The sequence below is a fragment of the Chrysemys picta genome, chromosome 4, assembly GCF_011386835.1.
Source record: "Chrysemys picta bellii isolate R12L10 chromosome 4, ASM1138683v2, whole genome shotgun sequence".
Taxonomy (NCBI): Eukaryota; Metazoa; Chordata; order Testudines; family Emydidae; genus Chrysemys; species Chrysemys picta.
This window is the reverse complement of record NC_088794.1, coordinates 38,206,595-38,227,474: the sequence shown is the minus strand read 5'-3', so window position 1 is coordinate 38,227,474 and position 20,880 is coordinate 38,206,595. Positions and strand designations below refer to the sequence as shown.

Below are 20,880 nucleotides of genomic sequence, written 5' to 3'. Positions count from 1 at the left end.
GTTCCTGTGGAGAGTTTTCTCTTGTTAAATGCATACCCAGGAGGGGCCAGCTAGGAGGCAAGAGTGTGGGCGATCACAGCTGCTAAAACTAAGAACTCGAAACTAATTGATAAGAGATTAGAAGATTTACAGGACAGGCTGGGGATGATAGAAAAGACAATTGCAAGTATCTGTTTTCAGGATTCCTGAAAGAAAATTGAAGTTTGAAAATCGGCTTAGATGTTCAATTAATAACTAAAGTTTTAAAAGAGCTTCAAGCACATTTTCCTGAAAGGCAAAATTCCAAGATGGTAAACATGGCTGAGGCACTCAGAAGGGGTTTGCTTAAGATGAATGGAATAGTCAATAGGCCTCAATAGACTCTGAAAACCTATTTTTGGACATTTCCTAATGGCCAGTTGTGAAGGCCATCTTGGCACTGGAGGAGCAGCAAAGATCTGTAGCTCTGTCAAGTAAGTCCTGCTGGAGCTGCATATCCCTCACATTTCTAAAGCAAGGGCACATTGCATATACGATATAGATGTGTATATTGAACCCACATTAGAAACTTTGGCTCTTTCTTACCCTCTTGTCCACCTAAAAAGTTGAGTCATCTGCTGCTTTCAGATGAAGGAATTATTCCTGTAGCTCAAGCAGTAGAAAGTCATTCTTCTAAGAACTGAAGCTACAAACCTGGCTCTTGGTGTAAGCATCCCCATGGGGTTTGAAGTCTAGTAAACCTGAGACATTCAGAATGAGATTCCCCGGCTGGTTACATCTAGTAGAGATTATATCTCATATTAAGTATTAGAGGAGTAGCCGTGTTAGTCTGAATCTGTAAAAAGCAACAGAGGGTCCTGTGGCACCTTTAAGACTAACAGAAGTATTGGGAGGATAAGCTTTCGTGGGTAAGAACCTTGCATCTGAAGAAGTGAGGTTCTTACCCACGAAAGCTTATGCTCTCAATACTTCTGTTAGTCTTAAAGGTGCCACAGGACCCTCTGTTGCTTATCTCATATTAAGTAATTAATAGTCACTGCTTTTGATTTGTATCTTAACAGAAAATGCATTGTTTGTTGTCTGAGTTTCTCATTCTTAAAAGAAGACAGGTTAAGGGATGCTAATTCAGCCGTAGTTCATACTCTACTTATCTATGACATATAGTACTTCAAACTTCAGGCATAATGTTAAATTCTTGAGCCAAATCCATCAGTTTGATGGCAAACAAACTGAGAGGCTATCATTACCATTTTAATGATTAAACATGGCAGCAGAACACACTATGTCCACACTGCCATTTAAGATATAGTTGTAGGGTAAAGCAAACCCATGCTAGCTTTAATCCGGCTTGCAAAGGTGACAATTATAGTGAAGATCTGGTGGCATAAACTAAATCTGCATGGGATTAACAAGCCCACCAGGGATGCTGGGTACGTAACCTAAATTCCTAGCTTGCACCAGGCTTTGTGCCACCGTATCTTCACTTCTTCTGCTATTTGTACTAGCTCAGTTAAACCTAGTGTGGGTATGCCTATCCACACTACAATTACAGCTTAAATTGCAATGTAGACATATAAAACTACTGTTTTATTTCCCCTACCTCCCCCCATTGCAGCATCTCGCATGCGTCTTGAGAACTGTACCTCTACCCTGAAGAGTCCGCAGGAAAATTCACCATTATGTTCTAATACCTATGCCAATTGGCTTGTCATACTTCTGTTGGTCACTTTCTTATTGGTCACCAATGTGCTACTTATGAATCTCCTGATTGCTATGTTCAGGTAAGTGTCAATTAATTAATTCTGAGATGGGGATTGTGGGGTGGGAAGAGAAGGGTTAATAAAAATGCATGCATGCATGCATGCATATACATAAATGCTTCTCTAAGCATTTTGGATCTATTAGCAATTTTACTAATTAGTGGTAATCTTCACTTTGCAGGTAAACTTTTACGATCACACAGTTTTTAATTTCCCCTCTCCCTTTCACTATATCCCTCAAAAGAAAAAAACAAAAGAAACATTTTTTCCTTTTTACCAAAAAAATCAGGTAAAATCTACATATATACAAATTTGCAGGTGAAAGCAGCTGTACACCTGGCAGACCTGCCCATAGAGGATCCTCTCATAGGGGAATCCCTTGACTGGTTTAGGGGCTGACATAGTCAATGGAGCTGTGCTGATTCACAGGGCTGCCCAGAGGGGGGGGGGGCAAGTGGGGCAATTTGTCCCAGGCCCTGGGCTCCACAGGGGCCTCCACAAGAGTTTTTCAGGGCCCCTTGAGTGGGGTCCTTCACTCACTCCAGAGGGCCCGGAAAACTCTCACAGGGCCTGGGCCCCCAGAGCTTCTTCCACTCCGGGTCTTCGGCGGCAATTCAGCGGCAGGGGGTCCTTCGGCTCTGGGACCCGCCGCCAAAGTGCCCCGAAGACCCACAGTGGGGGGTCCTTCTGCCCCGGGACCCGCCACCGAAATGCTGGGTCTTCGGCGGCAATTTGGCGGCGGGGGAAGACCCCAGGCCCCCTGAATACTCTGGGCAGCCCTGCTGATTCACACCAGCTGAGGATCTGGCGCAGTATGGTTGCCTGATATAAGTTTGGTCTACACTTAAAAGTTAGGTTGACAAAGCTATGGGATGTGAATTTTTCACGGCCCTGACTGACATAGCGATACCAACCTAACTTTTAAGTGTAGACAAGGCCACAGCCTTACCCTGGCACACTACAGTTACCATCTTTAAAAAGGCTTGTGTCTTATTGTCTACTGTCTGAAGGCAATTACTGCAAGTAATGTAATCTCTAATGAGGTGCACATACTTTATCTTTTATTTTAAAGAGGATTAATGAGAGAGTGATAGCAGTGGGGTGGCATTCACTCAGGCTAAAGAAAAAATGATACTTTTGATTTTATAGTAATAAATTTTAGGATCATGAGGGGGAAAGCTTAACATACTTTTTTTGTTTGGTTAAAGTTATACTTTTCAAGTTGTTCAGGGCAACGCAGACATCTTCTGGAAATTTCAGCGTTACAACCTGATTGTGGAATACCATGGTCGTCCAGCGTTGGCACCACCATTTATCATTATTAGTCACGTGCATCTGATTCTCAGAAGAATCTTCAAAAAGACGGAGCACAAAAAGGAACATCTGGGTGAGTTGTTAACAAACAGCTAGCAACCAGGTGATTCAGAGGAGCCTGACCACAGGTGGTGAATAAGAAACAGAGGAGTGCAAATAAACTTTCAAAAAACAAAAGCTTCTATTTTCATTGATATGTCTTCATGCATAAACCGTGTGAGAATACATATGTAAAATATGATTTATAATCTAGCTTCTAAAATAAGAGGGCTTAGAGTTTTCCCACAAGGCATCAACTTTTCTTTGTACAATATAATTAAATGGCCAGATACATTAGCCCTCAAGGCAGGCTGCAAGGTCCATTTTTTACCCAGGCATTTGAGGAAGTTGTGTGAGCTGTCCACTGCATTTAAAATGTTATTATGAAATTAAAGGATGTCCAATTGCCCAGAGGTTTCCATGGCCATCCAGTTGTCTTTATAAATCAAATAAATAAATGCATTTATATTTGAGTATTAAGAGGCTGAGTTTATGATGTTTTATTTGCAGTGCTTGAACACTGCTTATTATTTATTATTATTATTATAGCCTAGACAATAAAGTGCATTTGAACCCAAGTCTCCACAGGTTAAATCCCATTTAGATCACGGAAGGAAATGGCCATTGTATAAAAAGCCTAAACATTTAACAACTGGCTGCATGCAAAATTCCACTGTTGAAATAGCAATACTATATATTAAACAAGCCTGAAAAAACAGATTCCTCCTCCTATTCTGTTGCTATTAATGTAACTAAAACATTGTTTCTATACTTTAAAACAATGCTCAAACCATACAAGAGAGACAAGTATCCATTGTTTCACTGTCAGGCTGTTATATGGCTACAATTGCAATTAGGGGAGGTTATAATAGAAAGCCTGACATAAACTTCAGCTAACCTGATCAGCACCCACACATGAAGAACAGGGTGGTGAGTTTGCAAAGGATGTTAGGAGCTAGGGGAAGTACCTAGGTTCGATAGTACAGAATAATGGCAGTATGAACAGGAAACGCATGAACCAAATGGAGAGAAGTGAGCAGAGTTATCTGCGATAGGAGAATGCCTATCGCAGTGAAGAGCCACAAGATGGTAATTAGGCCTGTGCTTTTGTATGGCTCTGAATACTGCACACCGAGGAACAGACAGGAGCAAATCTTGAATACAGTGGAAATGAAAATGGATCATGAAATGAAAGGACGGATCATGTTTGGAGCAAATGAATTATGGAAAGTGTAAAGGTGGCACCAAATACAGAAAAGCTGAGGGAAATCAGACTTAGATGGTTTGGGCATGTGAAAACAAGATCATAAGACTATATAGGAAACAGGGTGTTAAACTTAGAAATGGAGGGTAATGGAAGGGTTGAAAGATCCGTAACTAGATGGTTGGATGTTATACAAAAGGATTTGATTAGTTGCAGACTTTGAGGAAGTGCTTCAAGACAGACTGGAGTGGAGAAGGAATCAAACAGTCAACCCCATATAGATGGGATTAGAGCTAAACGACGAGGAGTTAGGAGCTAAGGGAAGGCATTTAGACTTTCTCTGTGTAGAAGCTTCATCCCAGCCCTTTGGATCCTTTCTGCTTTTTCTCCCTAACACCTTTGAGCCTCTGTGTATTTCTGGGCTTCCTGCCTTTAAAGTAAAACCTCAAATAAATAAATGAAGGACTGGGCCTTTGAGTGTCCTGCCTCCAGCTATTTCTAACTGCCAGTCAGCTCACTCCTCTCTTTGTTGGAGTCTTTCTTTTTCCTTCACTGCTATTTGGGGAACACTTTAAGGTCTGACAGTCAATGGGTAACCAACCTGTAATATTTGTAAATTCCTTCGAACTGCAGTATTTGTGTAACAATTCAGTAAGCCTGGGGCATTCATAAAAGCAGTCTTGAATGAGGTCACATCTGGGCTAAGGCAAGATAGTTTTTTAGAAAGGTCAACACCATTACAGTGAAGAAATGACTCTAAACTGCATTTAAAGGAAAACTTGTAAGCCACAATTCTTTACACTGTAACCTGACACTTCTGCCATAGTAAATCCACAGTTTATCTCCCAAATTTTAGCATGGCAAATCTACAACTCACTGACCCTCCTTCGTGTACACACATGCAGCCCCCCCCTCCCCCAAACACACATACGTCTTTTTATAAAGGTGTGTTTTTTATGTCTTTTTCCACAGAAAGAGATCTGCCAGACTGCCTGGATCAAAAAATCATAACATGGGAGGTGGTCCAAAAAGAAAATTATCTCGCAAACCTGGAACAAAAGAAAAAAGAAAGTAACGATGAAAGACTAAAGAAAACATTTAACAAGTACATTTCTATTCATCTTTCAACATTTTTTTGATGCAGTGATGGGTGAACCTTGTTGTTCTGCAGGTTTGGATTAGGGTTGCCAACTTTTTAATTGCACAAAACTGAACACCCTTGCCCCGCCCCTTCACTGAGCCCCACCCCCCCACTCACTGCAGCCCCCCCTCCCTGCATCGCTCACTCTCCCCCACCCTCACTCCCTTTCACTGGGCTAGGGCAATGGGTTGGGGTGTGGGGTTCAGGAGGGGGTTCCGGGCTGGGGCCATGGGTTGAAGTGTGGGAGGGGGTGTGGGCTCTGGGAGGAAGTTTGGATGCAGGAAGGGGCTCAGGGCTGGGGTAGGAGTATGGGAGGGGGTGCAGGATCCAGGAGGGGGCTCAGGGCTGGGGTTCGGGGTCTGGGAGGGAGTTAGGGTGTGTGGGGGGGTTCCAACCTGGGGTAGGGGGGTTGGGGTGCAGGCTCCACCCAGGTGGCACTTACCTCAGGTGGCTCCCAGTCCACAGTGCAAAGGCAGGCTCCCTGCCTGCCCTGGCTCCGTGCTGCTCCAGAAGTAGCGGGCATGTCCAGTCCTTAGGCTGAGGTGCGGCCAGATGGATCTGCACAGTGCGTGCTGCCCATGCCCACAGGCACTGCCCCCGCAGCACCCATTGGCCACAGTTCCCAGCCAATGGGAGCTGCAGAGCTGGGGGTGGGGACAGCACACGGAGCTTCCCTGATCGCCCCTGCACCTACGGGCCAGATATGCCGATTGCTTCTGAGGAGCTGCGCAGAGCCAGGGCCCTGCTGCGCCGCTGACCAGACTTTTAACGGCCCGGTCAGCCGTGCTGACCGGAGCTGCCAGGGTCCCTTTTCAACCAGGCGTTCCAATCGAAAACTGGACACCTGGCAACCCTAGTTTGGATAAACATACTGAAGTTCAGGTGCTTCCCAAAGCTTATATGTGGAGCAAGACATTAAAAACAAAGTGCAATTAGTTTGGAAATATACATCCTGTGAGAGCTGTAAAGTTCTCACTGTCCTTGAGATATAAAGACCAACCAAAGTAAAATGCATCTGAAAATCACGTTGGAAATCTCATTGTTTCAGAATTTCTTGCAAGATTTCCAGCACTTCCTTGCTTTAATTTGGAAATGCTAAAAGAACAGCCTTTCACATGGTATTTCAGCCCTGGTTCTTCCGATTCTGGTCATGTTCACAGTTGGGAGAAGGTGAACCCTGGGCTCAGGGAGGCTAGCCAGAGCCCAGAGGCCCCCCCATCATGGCTGCCAGCCTGCCCCCTCCCCAGCCCCTGGTTGCCCGAGCGTCACCAGCCCCGGAGCCCTGGGTAGGCAGTACAGCCCCCTTCTGAGTCCCAGAGCACCAACGGGTGGATGGCACGGCACCCTGCAGTCCCCAAACACTGGGTGGGCGGCACGAGCACTGGCTCCAGCTGCCCGGAGTCCCTGGCTGTGAGTGAAGGTCTTTGACTCACCTCTGATGAATACCACTGTGGCCTAGTGGTCTGAGCACGACTTAGAGCCAGGATCAGGAGTTCCTGACTTCCACACCGGCTCCCCATTGTTATTACAAGGGAATTATAAATCATGTTTATAGCAGTAATGCATAAGGACCAATCAAGAAGGGGGCCTCAATGTGCTAGGTATTGTACAAACAGAGTAACAGAGACCCTCTACCCCAAAGATCTTACAATCAAAACAAGCCCGGGGTGAGGAAAGCAGTATAACAAATGAGGGCTGAACAGTGTGATTGCAGTAAATGTCATGTTAGTTCCACAATGTTTTTAAACCTAGCTCCATTTACACCACATGAAAGAGGAGGAGAACATTATCTGACAGGACTATTGTAAGGATGAGTTGATTTGTATATAGCATTCTGAAGATGGGAAGTACTAAGTTATTATCCAAAAGTATACATTATTTTAAGGGAGAAGTAAGCTATACATGTAAAGCAACATCTAAGGCAACATGAGTAAGCCTTCTTTGGGGAGAAATTTAATAACATGACTGAAATGCAGTAACTATTATTGTGAAAGATAGCCAGCATGTTACAAAAGTTTCATTCAAACTTCAGTTCTGGCATAAACAGACGGCACTGAAATCAGTTAGCTATGCTGTCTAATGGTTTTGCTTTGAGTGCTCTTTCAAAACAAGCCTTTGCCTTTCTAATTTATATCATAGCTGGAGCCTAGAACAGCCTATTTGAATATGCAGCGAAAATATTCTTCCCCCTCACCTAATCGATACACAAAAACTGCCTGATTTGATTGTTTATTCATAATAACTTAGAACAATTAGATTATTTTTACTTTAGAGTCATCAAAGAATCACAGACTTACTTTAGACCTGTGGCCCTGGGAATAAGCAAGATGGACAAGCAGAGCCTAATAGCTCTTATAACAAACAATAAAAATGCATCTAATTGTCTCCTAAGAGAGCCTTTTTTGATAATGACATAGTTAGTTTTAAATATTGTAAGTTAGGGATAAAGTTACTGGTTTGGGGGTGTCGGGGGGGGGAGGGCAGAAGAGAGAATAAGTAAGAACCAGTTTTAACTTCTCTGCTCCTGATCTGAAACAGAGCCATAAACTTTTTGAAGTTGGAAAAGGTTCAGATAAATACCACCTTTTCGGCTTTCTACCCTTGCTGGTGGCAGGCAGTAATTCTGGCTGCACTGAAAGGGCCATTTTCCTGTCTCCAAAAATCTCATCAAATCTGTAGCCTCCCAAGATGCATAGACTAGGAACATATTCCTTGATCCCTGAGCTGCAGAAGCCACAGGCCAGAACACATTAGATCCAAACCCAACAGTCAGTAAGAGCCTCCTACGTAGATGCTCAAAGAATATCACCAATGAAGGGAGAGATTTGAAAGAGCTGAATTCAGAAGAGGGATTTAGAAGTCAGGGGACACTGCAGGGATTGCACTGAGGCTCATGTGTGTATAGGGTGAAAGAGAGGAAGAAGCTGCCTGGGAAAAGTGCCATCAGGTGAAGTGGGTACAGACAGGGAGGCCTAAAATAGTTTGGATACATTCGGGTGAGCTCTGAAGAAGCTTTTGGACTTTGTGGGGGAGGAAGAGCTAGCATGGATATTTTGCGGTTTATTATTACCAATTAAAAGTATGTAACTAGTTTCTGGAAACAGAACACTTTGAAAAGGTTTCAAGAAACAGCTAGTACTTCTTAGCAGGTGATAAAAATACTATAGGTGCAAGCCTTCCAAGTTCTGAGCTCACATTGGGTGCTGCTGTGGAAAGAGGGGTAAGGAATTACAATGGCTTTACATCTTCCCGGATTCCTGGAGCAGTTGGAAACTGAATGGGTCATGGCACAAGTCCTAGTAACGTAAGGACTGCTTTAACTCATGCCAGTATATAATGATTCCCTAGGGGCAATTAGACACGAGGATTGGCCAGACTGCTGTGTACTCCAGCCCTACCCCCTGCATTCTCACTATACCCTCTCTCTATGCCAGGGAATCCCCAAATGACCCTTTAGGGCAAGCAGCCTTCTGGGTGTTCCTACCTCAGCAGTGCAAAGCAGGCAGAAGTCCATCTAGCTCTATGTCTGTTAAGAGTAATGTAGCTGTAATTTGCAGATGTCTTTGCTCAGTACGTGTCTCTGCTTTGTTTGTATTAGGGTGGACCACCTGTCTAAACATTTTAGTGGAATGAAAGAGCAAGAGAAACGGCTTAGATCTCTGGAATCACAAGTAACACTTTTTATATACTTTTTTGACCTTTTGCTAGTATTCTCTTCATTTTTTGTTTGGACTTGACCTTCTCTACAAGGAGGGGGTAGTGTTGGTATGTAGGCCTTAGCTGGTTCACTTTACATTACGAGGGCAAAAGGAAAGAGGATTCTGTCGCCATTAGGGCCCCTGGTGGCCTTATTGTTTATTTCTGTGGAGAAAGAGAGAGAGAGAGAATCTTCACTGGCCTGACAAATGTTAGAGAGAAGCGGGAGGGTAACTGCATTTCTCTCTCTCATTCTGCTGGTCCTGCCAGACCAACCTCTCCCTCCAGTGGACTATTGCTGGTTCAATTCTCTTCAGGTAGCTTTCTGCCTAAACCTAACCCTTGAAGTCCTCCCTTGAACTGTTAAATCTCTCAACGACAGTCAAGTGACACTCAAATCCCATGAAACTATTTTCCAGTCTTTGAAAATAGGGAAACAGAAATCACTTCCATGCAATCAAAAACCTCATAGAGCAGTTTAAGCAAGGCGATGACACATGGGCACCAGCTTTTGGAAAGTAAGATTTGATCCACGGATCTCAATGGTCACTCAAAGTGCATACTGATCAATCCAAATTCTACTGTATAGAAAGCAAGTAAAGCATAAATTCCATTTCCAGCCGGTTTAAAAAAAAAAAAAAAAAGCGTGTCATGCCTGGAGCGTTATTCCAAGGCTGAATTTCATGGCTCTGACAGAGATAAAAATTAACTATTTAGAAATGACACTGGCTGGCAGTTGGATTTTTTTTTAATGTTAAAATTATACATAGTTTATGAAAATGCCCACATCCACTGATACAAGTTATATTTTCACTGATATGATCTACACTGACTTGTTAGCATATTGAATGCAAACAGACATTTCAAAGAGATATTCTAACCTACAAACATGCAACACTAATAATACAAGGAAATTCCATCTTAAATTTCTGATGACAAGCAGCTGGTGTTTAAATAAACATTAACATTTGTAAAACAGTTTAAAAATGTTAAGCACTATCCAAGTACTAAGTAGTACATTTATTGTTTTCCATGCCACTAGAGCTCCCCAGTGAACTTTTGGCCTTGTGGCTTATCTGATTACTTTTATCGCAGAACTTTTTTTCACTGCTCCTTAAAAATACTTTGTATTCAATAAACAATGTTGACACCAAAATGTAAAGATAAATGGCCAAATTCAACAGCAACACTCAAAAAATATTTTAGCTAGATACATTAAGCCACCTATTTTTCTGGTTCAAAGTTTGTGCCACCTATAGATATGTGTATATATAAAGAATAGAAATTTAGATATTTATGGCTCAGTCTATTTGATTTAATAGAAATGCTATTTAGGAAGTTTAATAATAATTATTGCCTAGATTTTCAACTTTTTAGATTTGTAAAGGATAATTAATCTGAAGGATTACAGAAATAGAATTAACATAACCACTACTTGTTTTGTAGGTTAACTACTGTTCAGCTGTTATTTCTTCAATGGCAGATACTTTAAGCAAAAATAACCTCTTGTGCAATAGACCAGTTCCAAAATATACAAGTGAGTATTTGAATTGATAATTGCAAAGCAAAATAGTGCAGGTGAACAATTCAGTAAAAGGGTGTAAATGGCAAAGAGGAATCATGTAGGGAGGTCCTGGGGTAATGGGGATGAAATTATAAAGAGGGGCATTTTGACTGCAGATCTGCAAAAGCTTCCCAACAGCAAGACATATTAGAACATGGAATCTTTGGGGCTGGGATTGTCATTTATTACATGTTTATGCAGTACCTAGGACAATGGGCCCCGACCTGGCTGAACCCTAGGCATTACCACAATATGTTTAATAATTATAATAGGAGAACAGTAATTGTCCAGATTATCAGATGATGTAAATCAGCATCGCTCCATTGACTTCAGTGAAGTTACACCTGCTTACACCAATTTAGGATCTGACCTTGTATCACTGGAAGGGGAAGCCTCTCTGTTTGACACATTTAAATCTTGTCCAGACTAAGAAATAGGCAATACACATTAACAATCTTGCACTGTGGCTGAGGACAGTCTGACTTAATAGATATTTTCCATGTCTATTTTTTCTTGTTTGTCAAAAAAGATACTATAATGGGAAGTAACTAAGAACTCCACAAGGTCTTGACATGGAAAGGTCTCAAAACATTACAGATTACTCATTTAGAGGTCCAAGCCCAGGCAGCCATTATCTATGACTTGTGACTATTGCCATCTCTCCTCCCTGATTTTTCCCGATGTTTACCATGACAAACTACACAATCTTAGCTAATATAAACACAACTGATTGAACATTTTCCCAGCCACAGAGTAATGTGGAACACATAAGTGTATCTGCATAGTAGAGCATAAGATTCCCAAACATTCAAAGTAGTTTTCAGTATTCAACTTCTGGAGTAAAGCACAGATCACTAGACACAAAGTCATGAGATGGTTGAGTCTAAGTCCATACACCTCTATTTCTCTCACAACAGAGTTTGCAAAATGGACTGTTAAAAGTGGCAGTAATAGCAAATGCCTCCCCACCCCCCACCCACACCCCAAGATTAGATTTTGTAAAAAGATTTCCATTCTTTTTAAAGAATTCCTTTGCAGCATTTTCTCCCCAAACATTGTAGTACTATCACTGCATGAGAATCAGAAATTGAAATTGACTAGAAACTAACACAAAGGTTTTTATTGTCTGAAGTGGAAAATGCAAAAATAATGCAGTCTAGTGTAGCTTTTCACCGACTGCTTAAATTTTGTAGAGCTTCCCAAAGACCCCAATAGTTATTGTAAGAGCTTATTTTCATAATACTTTTAAACTAATGCATTGATTTTTTAAAATCCTGTTAGGTTTTATGAATACCAGCACAAATCAAACAATCCTACCAGAAAGAAGTGAAGGCAAAGAGCATACAGAAGAGTCTGAAAATGACATGATGTACATTGATAATTAAATGAAGTTCTCATTTCCTCAGATTAGTTTGCCATTTTGAAGTACTTCTGGGGTGAAATCCCAACCCCACTGAAGTCAGTGGCAAAACTGCCATTAAGTTGTAGGGCGAGGACTTCACCAATGTATTCGTTAATCAGATGTATTCGTGTATCAGATGTCTTCTATTTCCTTCTCACTGTATTTATATATGTAGTGAACAGGGCAGTGAGATTTTTTTCCCCTCTTCATCCCCTGCCCTTACGCAAAGTGCTTACCTGCTTGTCTACTATATTTCTCTTAACCTATTTACCCACATTAAGGAAAAGGAGATCAATTGCTAGAGGCAATCACCTGTGATGTATAACATTCTTCTCTGTCCATGTCAGACTTCCATCCTCCTTTGCCCTGCAACCGTCTTGCATGATTCTCTGGATCCTGAACAAAGCCGAAGCTAGATTTTTGCACTGATCTAGTTTTTCTCATCCCCAAACTGTTATACTTTCCAGCAGCTCCTCCTTATCTTGACTATGGTAATTTCCTCCTTTATGACCTTTCCGTAGTCCTAACTTCTCCCAGATGCAGAAACTGAAACATCTTTTGTCCTCAAGTCTTCATTGGCTTGCTGTCCATTTCAAAGCCCAAAGCACATAATTGTTCTACCTTCACCCTCTCAACTCTATCCACTATGCTCCCTGAATGCCAGACTTCTGCCTGCTGTCTGTGTTGCTTTAATAGTGGGCAACAGAAACCCTCCCAACATAGCCCCAGAAGTTGGAACAGCTTCCTTACCTCCAAGAACTCTTCTGACTTTTTTCATCTTCTTGTCTGATGCCTCTGAAAAATCAAATCCTAGTCCACAGTCATTTTTCCTAGAAACTAGACCTATGAACATTTCACCTTTTGTCTTTTCATTACAGTAGCTACAAATATTACACTTGTATATTTGACATTGACTTTATTTGCACATATAGGCTAACTGGCTGTGAAACCTTGTTATACTTTTGTACGAGACAGCATACACAAATAAACTGAATTTTACTACTTAAAAGGTTCTCTTCCTGTAATTTTGTAGGGATAGTGCCCAACCTTTTGGATTAATGTAAATACACTACTATTGGCAAAATGTACCGGACTTCTGGCTTTCTTGGATGGACAGGCCTCAATTAAATTGGATTTCCTAGAAAATATTATACCTGTAGGCTCCTATGTATCATAAATGCTGATCCTGGTAAGTTACACACCTTCCCAGTCAGGTTTCTTGATCTCAGAAAACCACCACCACACACAAAAATAAAAAAATAAAAAAATTGAAGATCAGGTCACAATGCCTTTTATGGAAGCTTTCAAGCAAGAGGTTCTTGTTAACGGAAATAAAGCTGTTAAGGACTTCCTCCTACTATAGGAATTTGCTCATCTTATTTTCAAGCCAGCTGTGCCACATCACTGTGGCCTACACAGGGGAATAGTTTTGGCATCCATGCTACAATAGTTCATTCACCTTTAGGTTAGGGACAGAGGTGGAACCAATGGCTACTGCTTTAGGGACATTTTGTGTTTAGGAAGTAGTCAGTTTGCCAAATCAAAACACTTCCTGCCATTACTGATGTCATCAGTGAATTCAGATCCTTATTTGAAAGAAAAATATATGGTGACAACTCTGGAGTTATACCTCATCTGAATTTTTGTATATCCCCTTCAAACCAGCAGGATTTATGTATTTAGGTATGTCCTATGAATGTCCATAGACTCTAATTGTTCCTCATTGTTGCTCTCCAAGCCAATTTGTCCTGGATAAGGTCAGTTTCACAAGACTGGCACTATTGCCCCACCCTCTACCCATTGTACATTATTATTTTTTTCTGGAAGCAACAACCAGATGCTCTGGACTGCACAAGCAAAAAAGCAGCCATGGTTCCTGTCCTGCAGCCAAGAATTTTCTCTCTAGAGATTTCAAGCACACTATCAGTAATATTCCCAAGTTTGCATGAGGGTTTAAGCAATGGATCTCTAGCTACAATGAATGAATGTAGTGAAATTGCAGATTCCAAGGAAAGGAGAGATGGCCTTTTACTGCCCAGTTATAAATATTACAACTTGGCTAATTAATTGCATATTATTAAATTGTTAATCTACACTGGCCATGCTAAATCAAGCCAAATTGCCTAAGCAATATGCTGTCTTTGCAGTGTTTCTCAATCTTCTTGATACCAGGAACTGGCTTGCTGCCTTCCTAAACTGTGGCAGGCAGATCTCAGGGACTGGACCAGTCATTAAGAAACATAGTATAAATATCCATTCTAAGAATGTAACCTTTCAACCTGTTTTCCCTCATCTAACTAAAGGCATTGTCCGAACTTACTAACCTGCCTCACAAGAATATTTGTATACTGCTATGTAAAAATGTAACATTCATTGTTGTTGTGTTAATGATTCCATTTGCACTTGTAAAGCTACTGTGGTGTTACAAAAAAACGAAGTAGTAAGACCAAGAGAGGGAAAAAAAGCCCCTCTCTACATATTTAGAGTAAAATCCTCTCAGATTCTTACCTGAAATCCCACCTTGCCAAATGAAACTGTCTCTATACTTCGCTACTAATATTCATAGTTGTGTTTGATGCTAATATACCTATAGGTGGAAAACAGACCCAGAAACCAAATTACAACTACATGTTTTTATTGACATCCAAAGTATGAAGAGAATCTCTTAGTACAAGTCCTTCCCTTCCAATTAGTCCACTTAAGAGTCAAAATGGAAGCACTGCAACTTATGGAGGTGAGACATCAGCACAGCACATCACTCACACACAAGGTAAAAGCTTGTGGCTGCTTGACCAGTCAGTAAGCTGTCACACAAATTTCAGTTGTACATACAGCATGTTGAGAAGTGGCTGAGGCTTTCACGCATGTCTTTGCTAAAATGTTTCCAAAGATGTTTTGTCTCAACAGGCCTCATGTTTCTTTTCAACTTTTACCAAATAAGATATGTTAGAAAGTAACCGAGGGAAAATACTCAGGCTACCTTAAAAACCATTTAATTTGCAACTCCTGATTGTGCCCTCTCAGCTCATGGTCAGTTACTTACTGTGTTTTTATTTTCGGTGGCAGTGCGGAAAGCATGGCTCAATCCTTGTCCTACCTGATCCCAATTAGGGACATACATATTAAGGGAATATTTCCCTCTCTGAGGTAGGGAATCAGGATACAAACTTAACCCTACTGGGTTTGGTTTTTAATACTTTAAAACTCTACCTTATATGTTCCTCTTCAATCCTGATCCCTTTTGACCCCAGACTTCTACAGCACTGTCCAGGGGGTTCTACTTTTTTTAAGAGGGTGGAAAAGTAGGGAAAGACAGGGGATCCTCCTGGATCCCTCACTTTTCCCGCTGAAGTACTTGTGTTAGGATAGCCTATCTCTGTGGTCAAAGACTTGACACTGTGTCAGCATCAGTCAGAGGGGCTTGCTCAAGAGCACACACCCCACTCCCTACCCCTCCAGGTGCTGTGCCCACACTGTTCCCTGCAGGTATATTGTTTTTATACCTTAATTTCTGACAAACTTACTAAAAATAGTATATTTGGAGACCATGAAACTGAGTGCTAGACAAATGCCTGCCACCTGCCCCACTAGTGAGATCTGAGCTGAGAGAGAGCAAATAAAGGTAGCCTTCTGGAATAACACTGAAGCCTCTGGATGGGTATAATTAGTTTCTCTCTTAAGACTCTTCAGCCTCTTCATAGTCTGCTTTGAGACGGAAATGCTTCCTACTCCTTTTCTTACTACCGTGAAACCCTACGGTTTCCACCAAAGCATCTTCACCTGTATGAGCGGAACCTGTGCCAAGTTCCCTTTTTGTACCCAGGTCCTCCAACTTCAGCTGCTCCTCTTCCTTCATCGTCTTCTTCCCTTCAATGTCTAGATGGCCCAGCTCAACTTCATCTTCGTCCTTCAGGTCACTGCCCTTTTTGGGAGATTTCTCATTCAGACCTTGCTTTGTATTCATGAGCTTCTTACCATCCTCCTCTGCTGGTCTTTTCCTTTCCGAACTACGCATACCTATCTTTGTGGGCTTGGTAAATATTATCCTTCCAGCACCATAGCTGGAGGGGTCCTGGTTGAAATATGGGGTGTAGCTGTCTTGCATAGCTGAGCTTTCTTCTCCTTCTTTCTTCTTCAAGCCCTCTAGAAACTCCATGGCAGCCATCCTGTTGGTCTTATCACTGGACTCTGAAACTCCCTCCAGGCTGTACTTTGTCCAGCGTTCTGGATGTGCCACGTAGTCCGGGACTCCGGGAGAGCTTTTGGGAGCTGGGGGAGGCTTGCTTTGCCTTCCAAGGCTTTCTGCAGCCATCTTGCTTAAAGGAGTGGGTGGGGGCAGAGGGCGCTTAAACCTCCCATCAATAATGTTATCTTCAGCCATAGAGGGTGCCGCTAATTTGGCTGCCCCTTCCAGGCCGTCAAATATGCTCTGGCTACGCAGCGAGAAGGTAGAGCTCATGCCTCTCAGATGGAATGGCTGGACAGGAGACTTATGTTTGTTGTTTGAAGAATCAGGGATCTCATCTGATCCATAACCTACATCATCCAAAGATGGTGGTTCCACTGGAGAAATCGTATCAACTTCTGCTTCATCCACTAAGCCAAAGTCTTCAGAGTCTGAATCACTGAGTGAAACTGTGTCAGAAGGTAGGGCGCCCTCATAATCTTTGGCCCCACCAGCCACTATACCCATAAAGGGCTCACCGGCACCTTCATCTCCCATCTTTGGGCTGTTACTCAACTGTGCTCTCTGGCTTAGGCCCAGCTGCAGCAAATAAGGTCTTCCAAATATCCAGTGACTTTAAAGCCTGGAATGAGAAAGAACAAATATAAATTCATCTGTGAAATGAGAACCACATCAGAACAGGATGTCCTGAGAAACTCTTCTGTTCACATCACAGCAATTCAAGACCATGGAAAACTGTGTGACTTAAGAAGTGGTGCAAATGAAACAGAAAAGAACTAGTGTGAGGAGACTACCTCTGCTATATTCTGAGCTCAACATTCTCAGGGCTCACCGAAGAAAGGGTTGCAGCATCCACTGTGCTATTTAAAGAAATACTGTGATTGTCCTTATTTCAACTGATGTTGTACATGACTGACATTGTGTACTGTGTCAAGTCATATTGCTACAAATCTCAGGTACATGTACCTCATTCTGTCACTTGATAAATTTTTGTTTGAAATAAAACCATTCTTTTGTGCATGAATGTGAGCAATTAATGCACATATACAGGGCTTATTTCAGAATATAGGCCTAGTTAAAATAGGTTTTTGTTATTACCAGTACACCAGTTTTAATTAACAATTCAGGGTTTTTTCCTCCAATATATAAATATATGAATACACTGCAAAATTTTAAGGTAGAAAAAATATATGCCTAAACTATATAAATATAGGTTCTCAATAAAGACTGTAAATAGGCATGGAAAGTGTGCTAGTCACTCACTGTCTCTTGAGACTGAAACAATTTCCCTTCCTCTGGGTCAGTTAAAGCCACCAAGGATCTCAGCTCCTGCACCCTAGAAAACAAATATCTACATCACAAGGTAGGAAAATTCATTTTTTTTTAAAGATATTTTAAAAGGAACGGTTAGCACATTTCTCAGTCATCTCCAACTGTGGCACTGATTCCTAATTTTTGACATGAGCCTGTGCTAATAAAAACTCTGCAGACATTTCTGGGATTTAGGTTGGAAAAAGAACTCTGCACTTTCTGCTGAGACATACACCAATGAAGCCACTCAGGACATAATGCCAGTGCCAAAATTCATAGTCCCAGCCTGAGTTCAATGGGAAAGAAAAACAACAGATGTTTTTAAAATTTTCTTTTTAGTTTCCAGTGGCTACAAAATACCCCATCGAGAACTGAATTTGACTAAATGAAAAGAGATTTTTAGCAGAGGAGTGTCAAAATCAGTGTGGTCAACAAGAATAACTGATAAATAATAGTAATCATGAACAGCATTGCACACTACACACATAATGGTAAAATTTGCAGGACAGAGAGGGGAGAAAAGTATGGGCCAGATTTCAAAAGAGCTGAGCACTTAAAATCGGGGCCAAATTTTGAAAACCTGTAATCAGTTAGACATCAAAATAAGAGAAAAAGATTTTTTACATTGGGTCCTGAACACCTTTAAAAATCTTACTCCTGGGGACACAAGGGCCAAGTTTTCAAAGTGCCAGGGGGTGCTTGATCACCCAGCACTGTCCCAGGCCCCGCCCCACTCCACCCCTTCCCCCATGGCCCCATTTCCCCCACCTCTTCCCACTCCTGCCCCACCTCTTCCCGCCCCACTCAGTCCCTCCACTCCCCAAGCGTGCCGTTTTCTTGCTCCTCTCCCTCCCTCCCTCCTGCACGCCCCAAAACAACTGTTTCACAGCAGACGCGAGGAGGCACAAGGGGGAGGCACAGATCCACGGGGCCCTGGAGCACCCACAGAGTCTATGCCATGCCTGAGGAAATTCTGTGCCACTGTGCAATGCAGAATTTTGAAGAAATTAATGTGTGCGCAGAATTTCCTTTTCCGCCACAGAAATGGGCTGCAGTGCTGCCAGCTGCCAGTAGGGGCTACTGGAGCCAGCAAAGCCCAGCTCACACATTGAATATACAGCTGAGAGGCGGGAGAGGGAGCTAGAGAGTTCCTGGGAGGTGCAATTCCCAGCATGCCGAGAGGGAAGGAGAGGGCAGCACGCAGGAAACTCCATGAAAGCCTGGGACCAAGCATCAGGCTGTTTCTCCCACTGGATCCCGGGGTTTTCAGAGGAGGGGCCACGGCTGGGCTCGGGGAGGTACATTTATTCAGCCCAGGGGGGTCCCACATCTGAGTTTGGGGTGGGGGGTTCTGGTGTATTGGCAGGGCGGGGGGGGCGGAGGGGGGCACTGGGGAAGGTGGCAGAGAAAACCAGGTTGTATTAGGGGTTTCTTTAACACTCTACGCCTGAGAGAATTTTTGTGTCTGAATTGTTACAGACATACTTGCTGACAGATATTTTGAAATAAATTACCAAAATAATTTAAACTGGTGTGATTATGAAGTGTTATTTTGACAGAATTTGCAGAATTTTGTGTGTAGAATTTTTAACTGTTTGGCACCCCAGGAGTAAAATTTGGACATATGTCATAATGGGCGCATTTGAAAATACAGCCTTTAGTTGGGTGAAATGGAAGATGAGCACTTGAAAATCTGGCCTTATGACACTTTGCAGTCATAGCACATGGTTCAATAGCTTTTGCAGAAACAACAGCAATCCTCCAAACTACATGAAGGAGAAAGGAGCAAATGCACCTGCATAAGGGCTGCTTTCAAACTGGCAGTTCACCACAGCTGGGACTGGAAGAAAGACAGAAAGGAAAAGTTCCCAAACTTTGAAAACCTCTTCCACCTCAACAACAAAGACCAAGAGTACTGACCCCTACATCCCCAGGAGACTCACAGTTTCTTGGTGGTGATCTGAATATGGTACAACTCAGACAGGATGGCATCTCTCTGAATGGACAGGTCCCCAAGAGAATCTTCCATGCTGCTTTCAATCAAGCTCTCCCTCCTTCCTCCTCCTGCTGCAGGGGGAGCCAGAGAGCACAGTCACCCCAGGTCAGCTGTTACCACACTCAAGCCTCCAGGGCAAGGCTTTACAGGAGACAGCTGTTAGTGATGGATCTCAGATACCCTAGCAGTAGGTGATGGGGGCCACATCAGTATTTTAGACAGACAGCAGCATCTGACAGCCTCACAGCGTGCCATGTGCTGAGCTCACAGCTCCCCAAGGCAAGACAGTGATCTCACTACACAGAGGGGGCTATGATGCAGGGGAGGCACTGGGGAGGGGTTGTGATGCAGGGGAAGGGGGACTGTGACTCCCCAGGCAGGGTTACGATGCAGGGGAGGCACCGGGGATCGGCTGAGACGGTGGAGCAGGAGGGAGATTCTGGGCCCGGGGCCTGGGACGCTGGGGGGCGGGGCTGTGACACTGGATGGGGGCGGAGCTAGGGGGGCCTATGAACCCGGGGGGCTGGGCTGTGATCCCGGCAGGGGGCCGGGGCTCGGCTCAGGGGGGCTGTGACCCCGGGGCAGGGGAAGGCGGGGCTGTGAGCCCCCGGGCAGGGGGAGGCCCAGGGGCCTGTGACCTCCGGGCTAGCCAGGGGGTAATTCCCCGGGGCGGACGGGCAGTCCCCGGCCGACCAGGGAACCGACCCGCCCGAGCCCCAGGCCCCGCGGTGCCCGCAGCGAGGCCGAGACCGCCGCGGGCAGGGCGGGAACACGCGCGGCCCGTACCTCACGGAGCGCGGCCCAACCGCTCCTCCTCGCAGCGCGCGGCCCAGGCGGGTATATCCGGCCGCTCCCCGCAGCGCGGCGCGCGCACAGGAAGGGCGCCGTCAGCCGCGGCGGCCCGCGCGGAGCACGCTGGGAAGCCGAGTCCCCACCGCCCGCTGAGCCACTACTGAGCGACAGCTCCCAGCCCCTCGAGCTGCTATTCCCATGAGGCAAAGCGGGAGGGGGGGAGAAACACCCACCCGCTTTGCCCCCTGGGAATTGTAGTGCGCCGAGCTCGGGCCAGCTTGATAGACCAGGCCGGAGCAGCGGGAGGGGGCAGGGCGGCCGTTAGTGACAGGCTGGGGCTGATCAGGGCACAAGGCTCCACGCCCAGGCCTAGGAGAGCGGGAGCCAATTTAAACACTGCCCTCTGCTGGCCGGCACTAGTACTGCACCGCCCCATGTTACAGGGCCCTACGAACCAGCTGGTGTATGGTGAATGCTGCTCCCCACAGTGCTCCTG

At 43.9% G+C, this 20,880-nt stretch overlaps 2 protein-coding genes across 8 annotated transcripts in view; one reads left to right on the top strand and one right to left on the bottom strand.

The window, feature by feature from the left end:
- TRPM5 (transient receptor potential cation channel subfamily M member 5) overlaps window positions 1–15,071 on the top strand; it is a 101,812-nt gene extending 86,741 nt beyond the window's left edge. For all 5 annotated transcript variants that reach the window (XM_065594684.1, XM_065594687.1, XM_042840716.2 and 2 more), the window contains 6 exons: window positions 1,595–1,760; window positions 2,948–3,126; window positions 5,269–5,401; window positions 9,036–9,108; window positions 10,580–10,670; window positions 11,979–15,071. In XM_065594684.1, coding sequence (XP_065450756.1) covers window positions 1,595–1,760; window positions 2,948–3,126; window positions 5,269–5,401; window positions 9,036–9,108; window positions 10,580–10,670; window positions 11,979–12,082 — 746 coding nt within the window. In that variant the 3' untranslated portion in view covers window positions 12,083–15,071. The remainder of the gene's footprint in view (window positions 1–1,594; window positions 1,761–2,947; window positions 3,127–5,268; window positions 5,402–9,035; window positions 9,109–10,579; window positions 10,671–11,978) is intronic.
- TSSC4 (tumor suppressing subtransferable candidate 4) lies at window positions 14,718–20,536 on the bottom strand. Of its 3 annotated transcripts, none has more exons than XM_024109577.3 (4): window positions 20,379–20,536; window positions 19,517–19,663; window positions 17,549–17,621; window positions 14,718–16,907 (listed from the first exon to the last, which is right to left on the bottom strand). In XM_024109577.3, the coding sequence occupies exon 4, from the start codon at window positions 16,820–16,822 to the stop codon at window positions 15,776–15,778; it is 1,047 nt and encodes a 348-aa protein (XP_023965345.2). In that variant the 5' UTR covers window positions 16,823–16,907; window positions 17,549–17,621; window positions 19,517–19,663; window positions 20,379–20,536; the 3' UTR covers window positions 14,718–15,775. The 3 variants fall into 3 exon arrangements, with proteins under 3 accessions (XP_023965345.2, XP_008171161.3, XP_008171160.2); XM_008172939.4 differs by having other exon boundaries at window positions 19,540–19,663; XM_008172938.4 differs by lacking the exon at window positions 17,549–17,621 and having other exon boundaries at window positions 19,540–19,663.
- Between the last annotated feature and the right edge of the window lie 344 nt (window positions 20,537–20,880).

Excerpts from the sequence above, each read along its gene's own strand:
- TSSC4 (XM_024109577.3), bottom strand. The coding sequence starts at position 16,822 with ATGGGAGATGAAGGTGCCGGTGAGCCCTTTATGGGTATAGTGGCTGGT.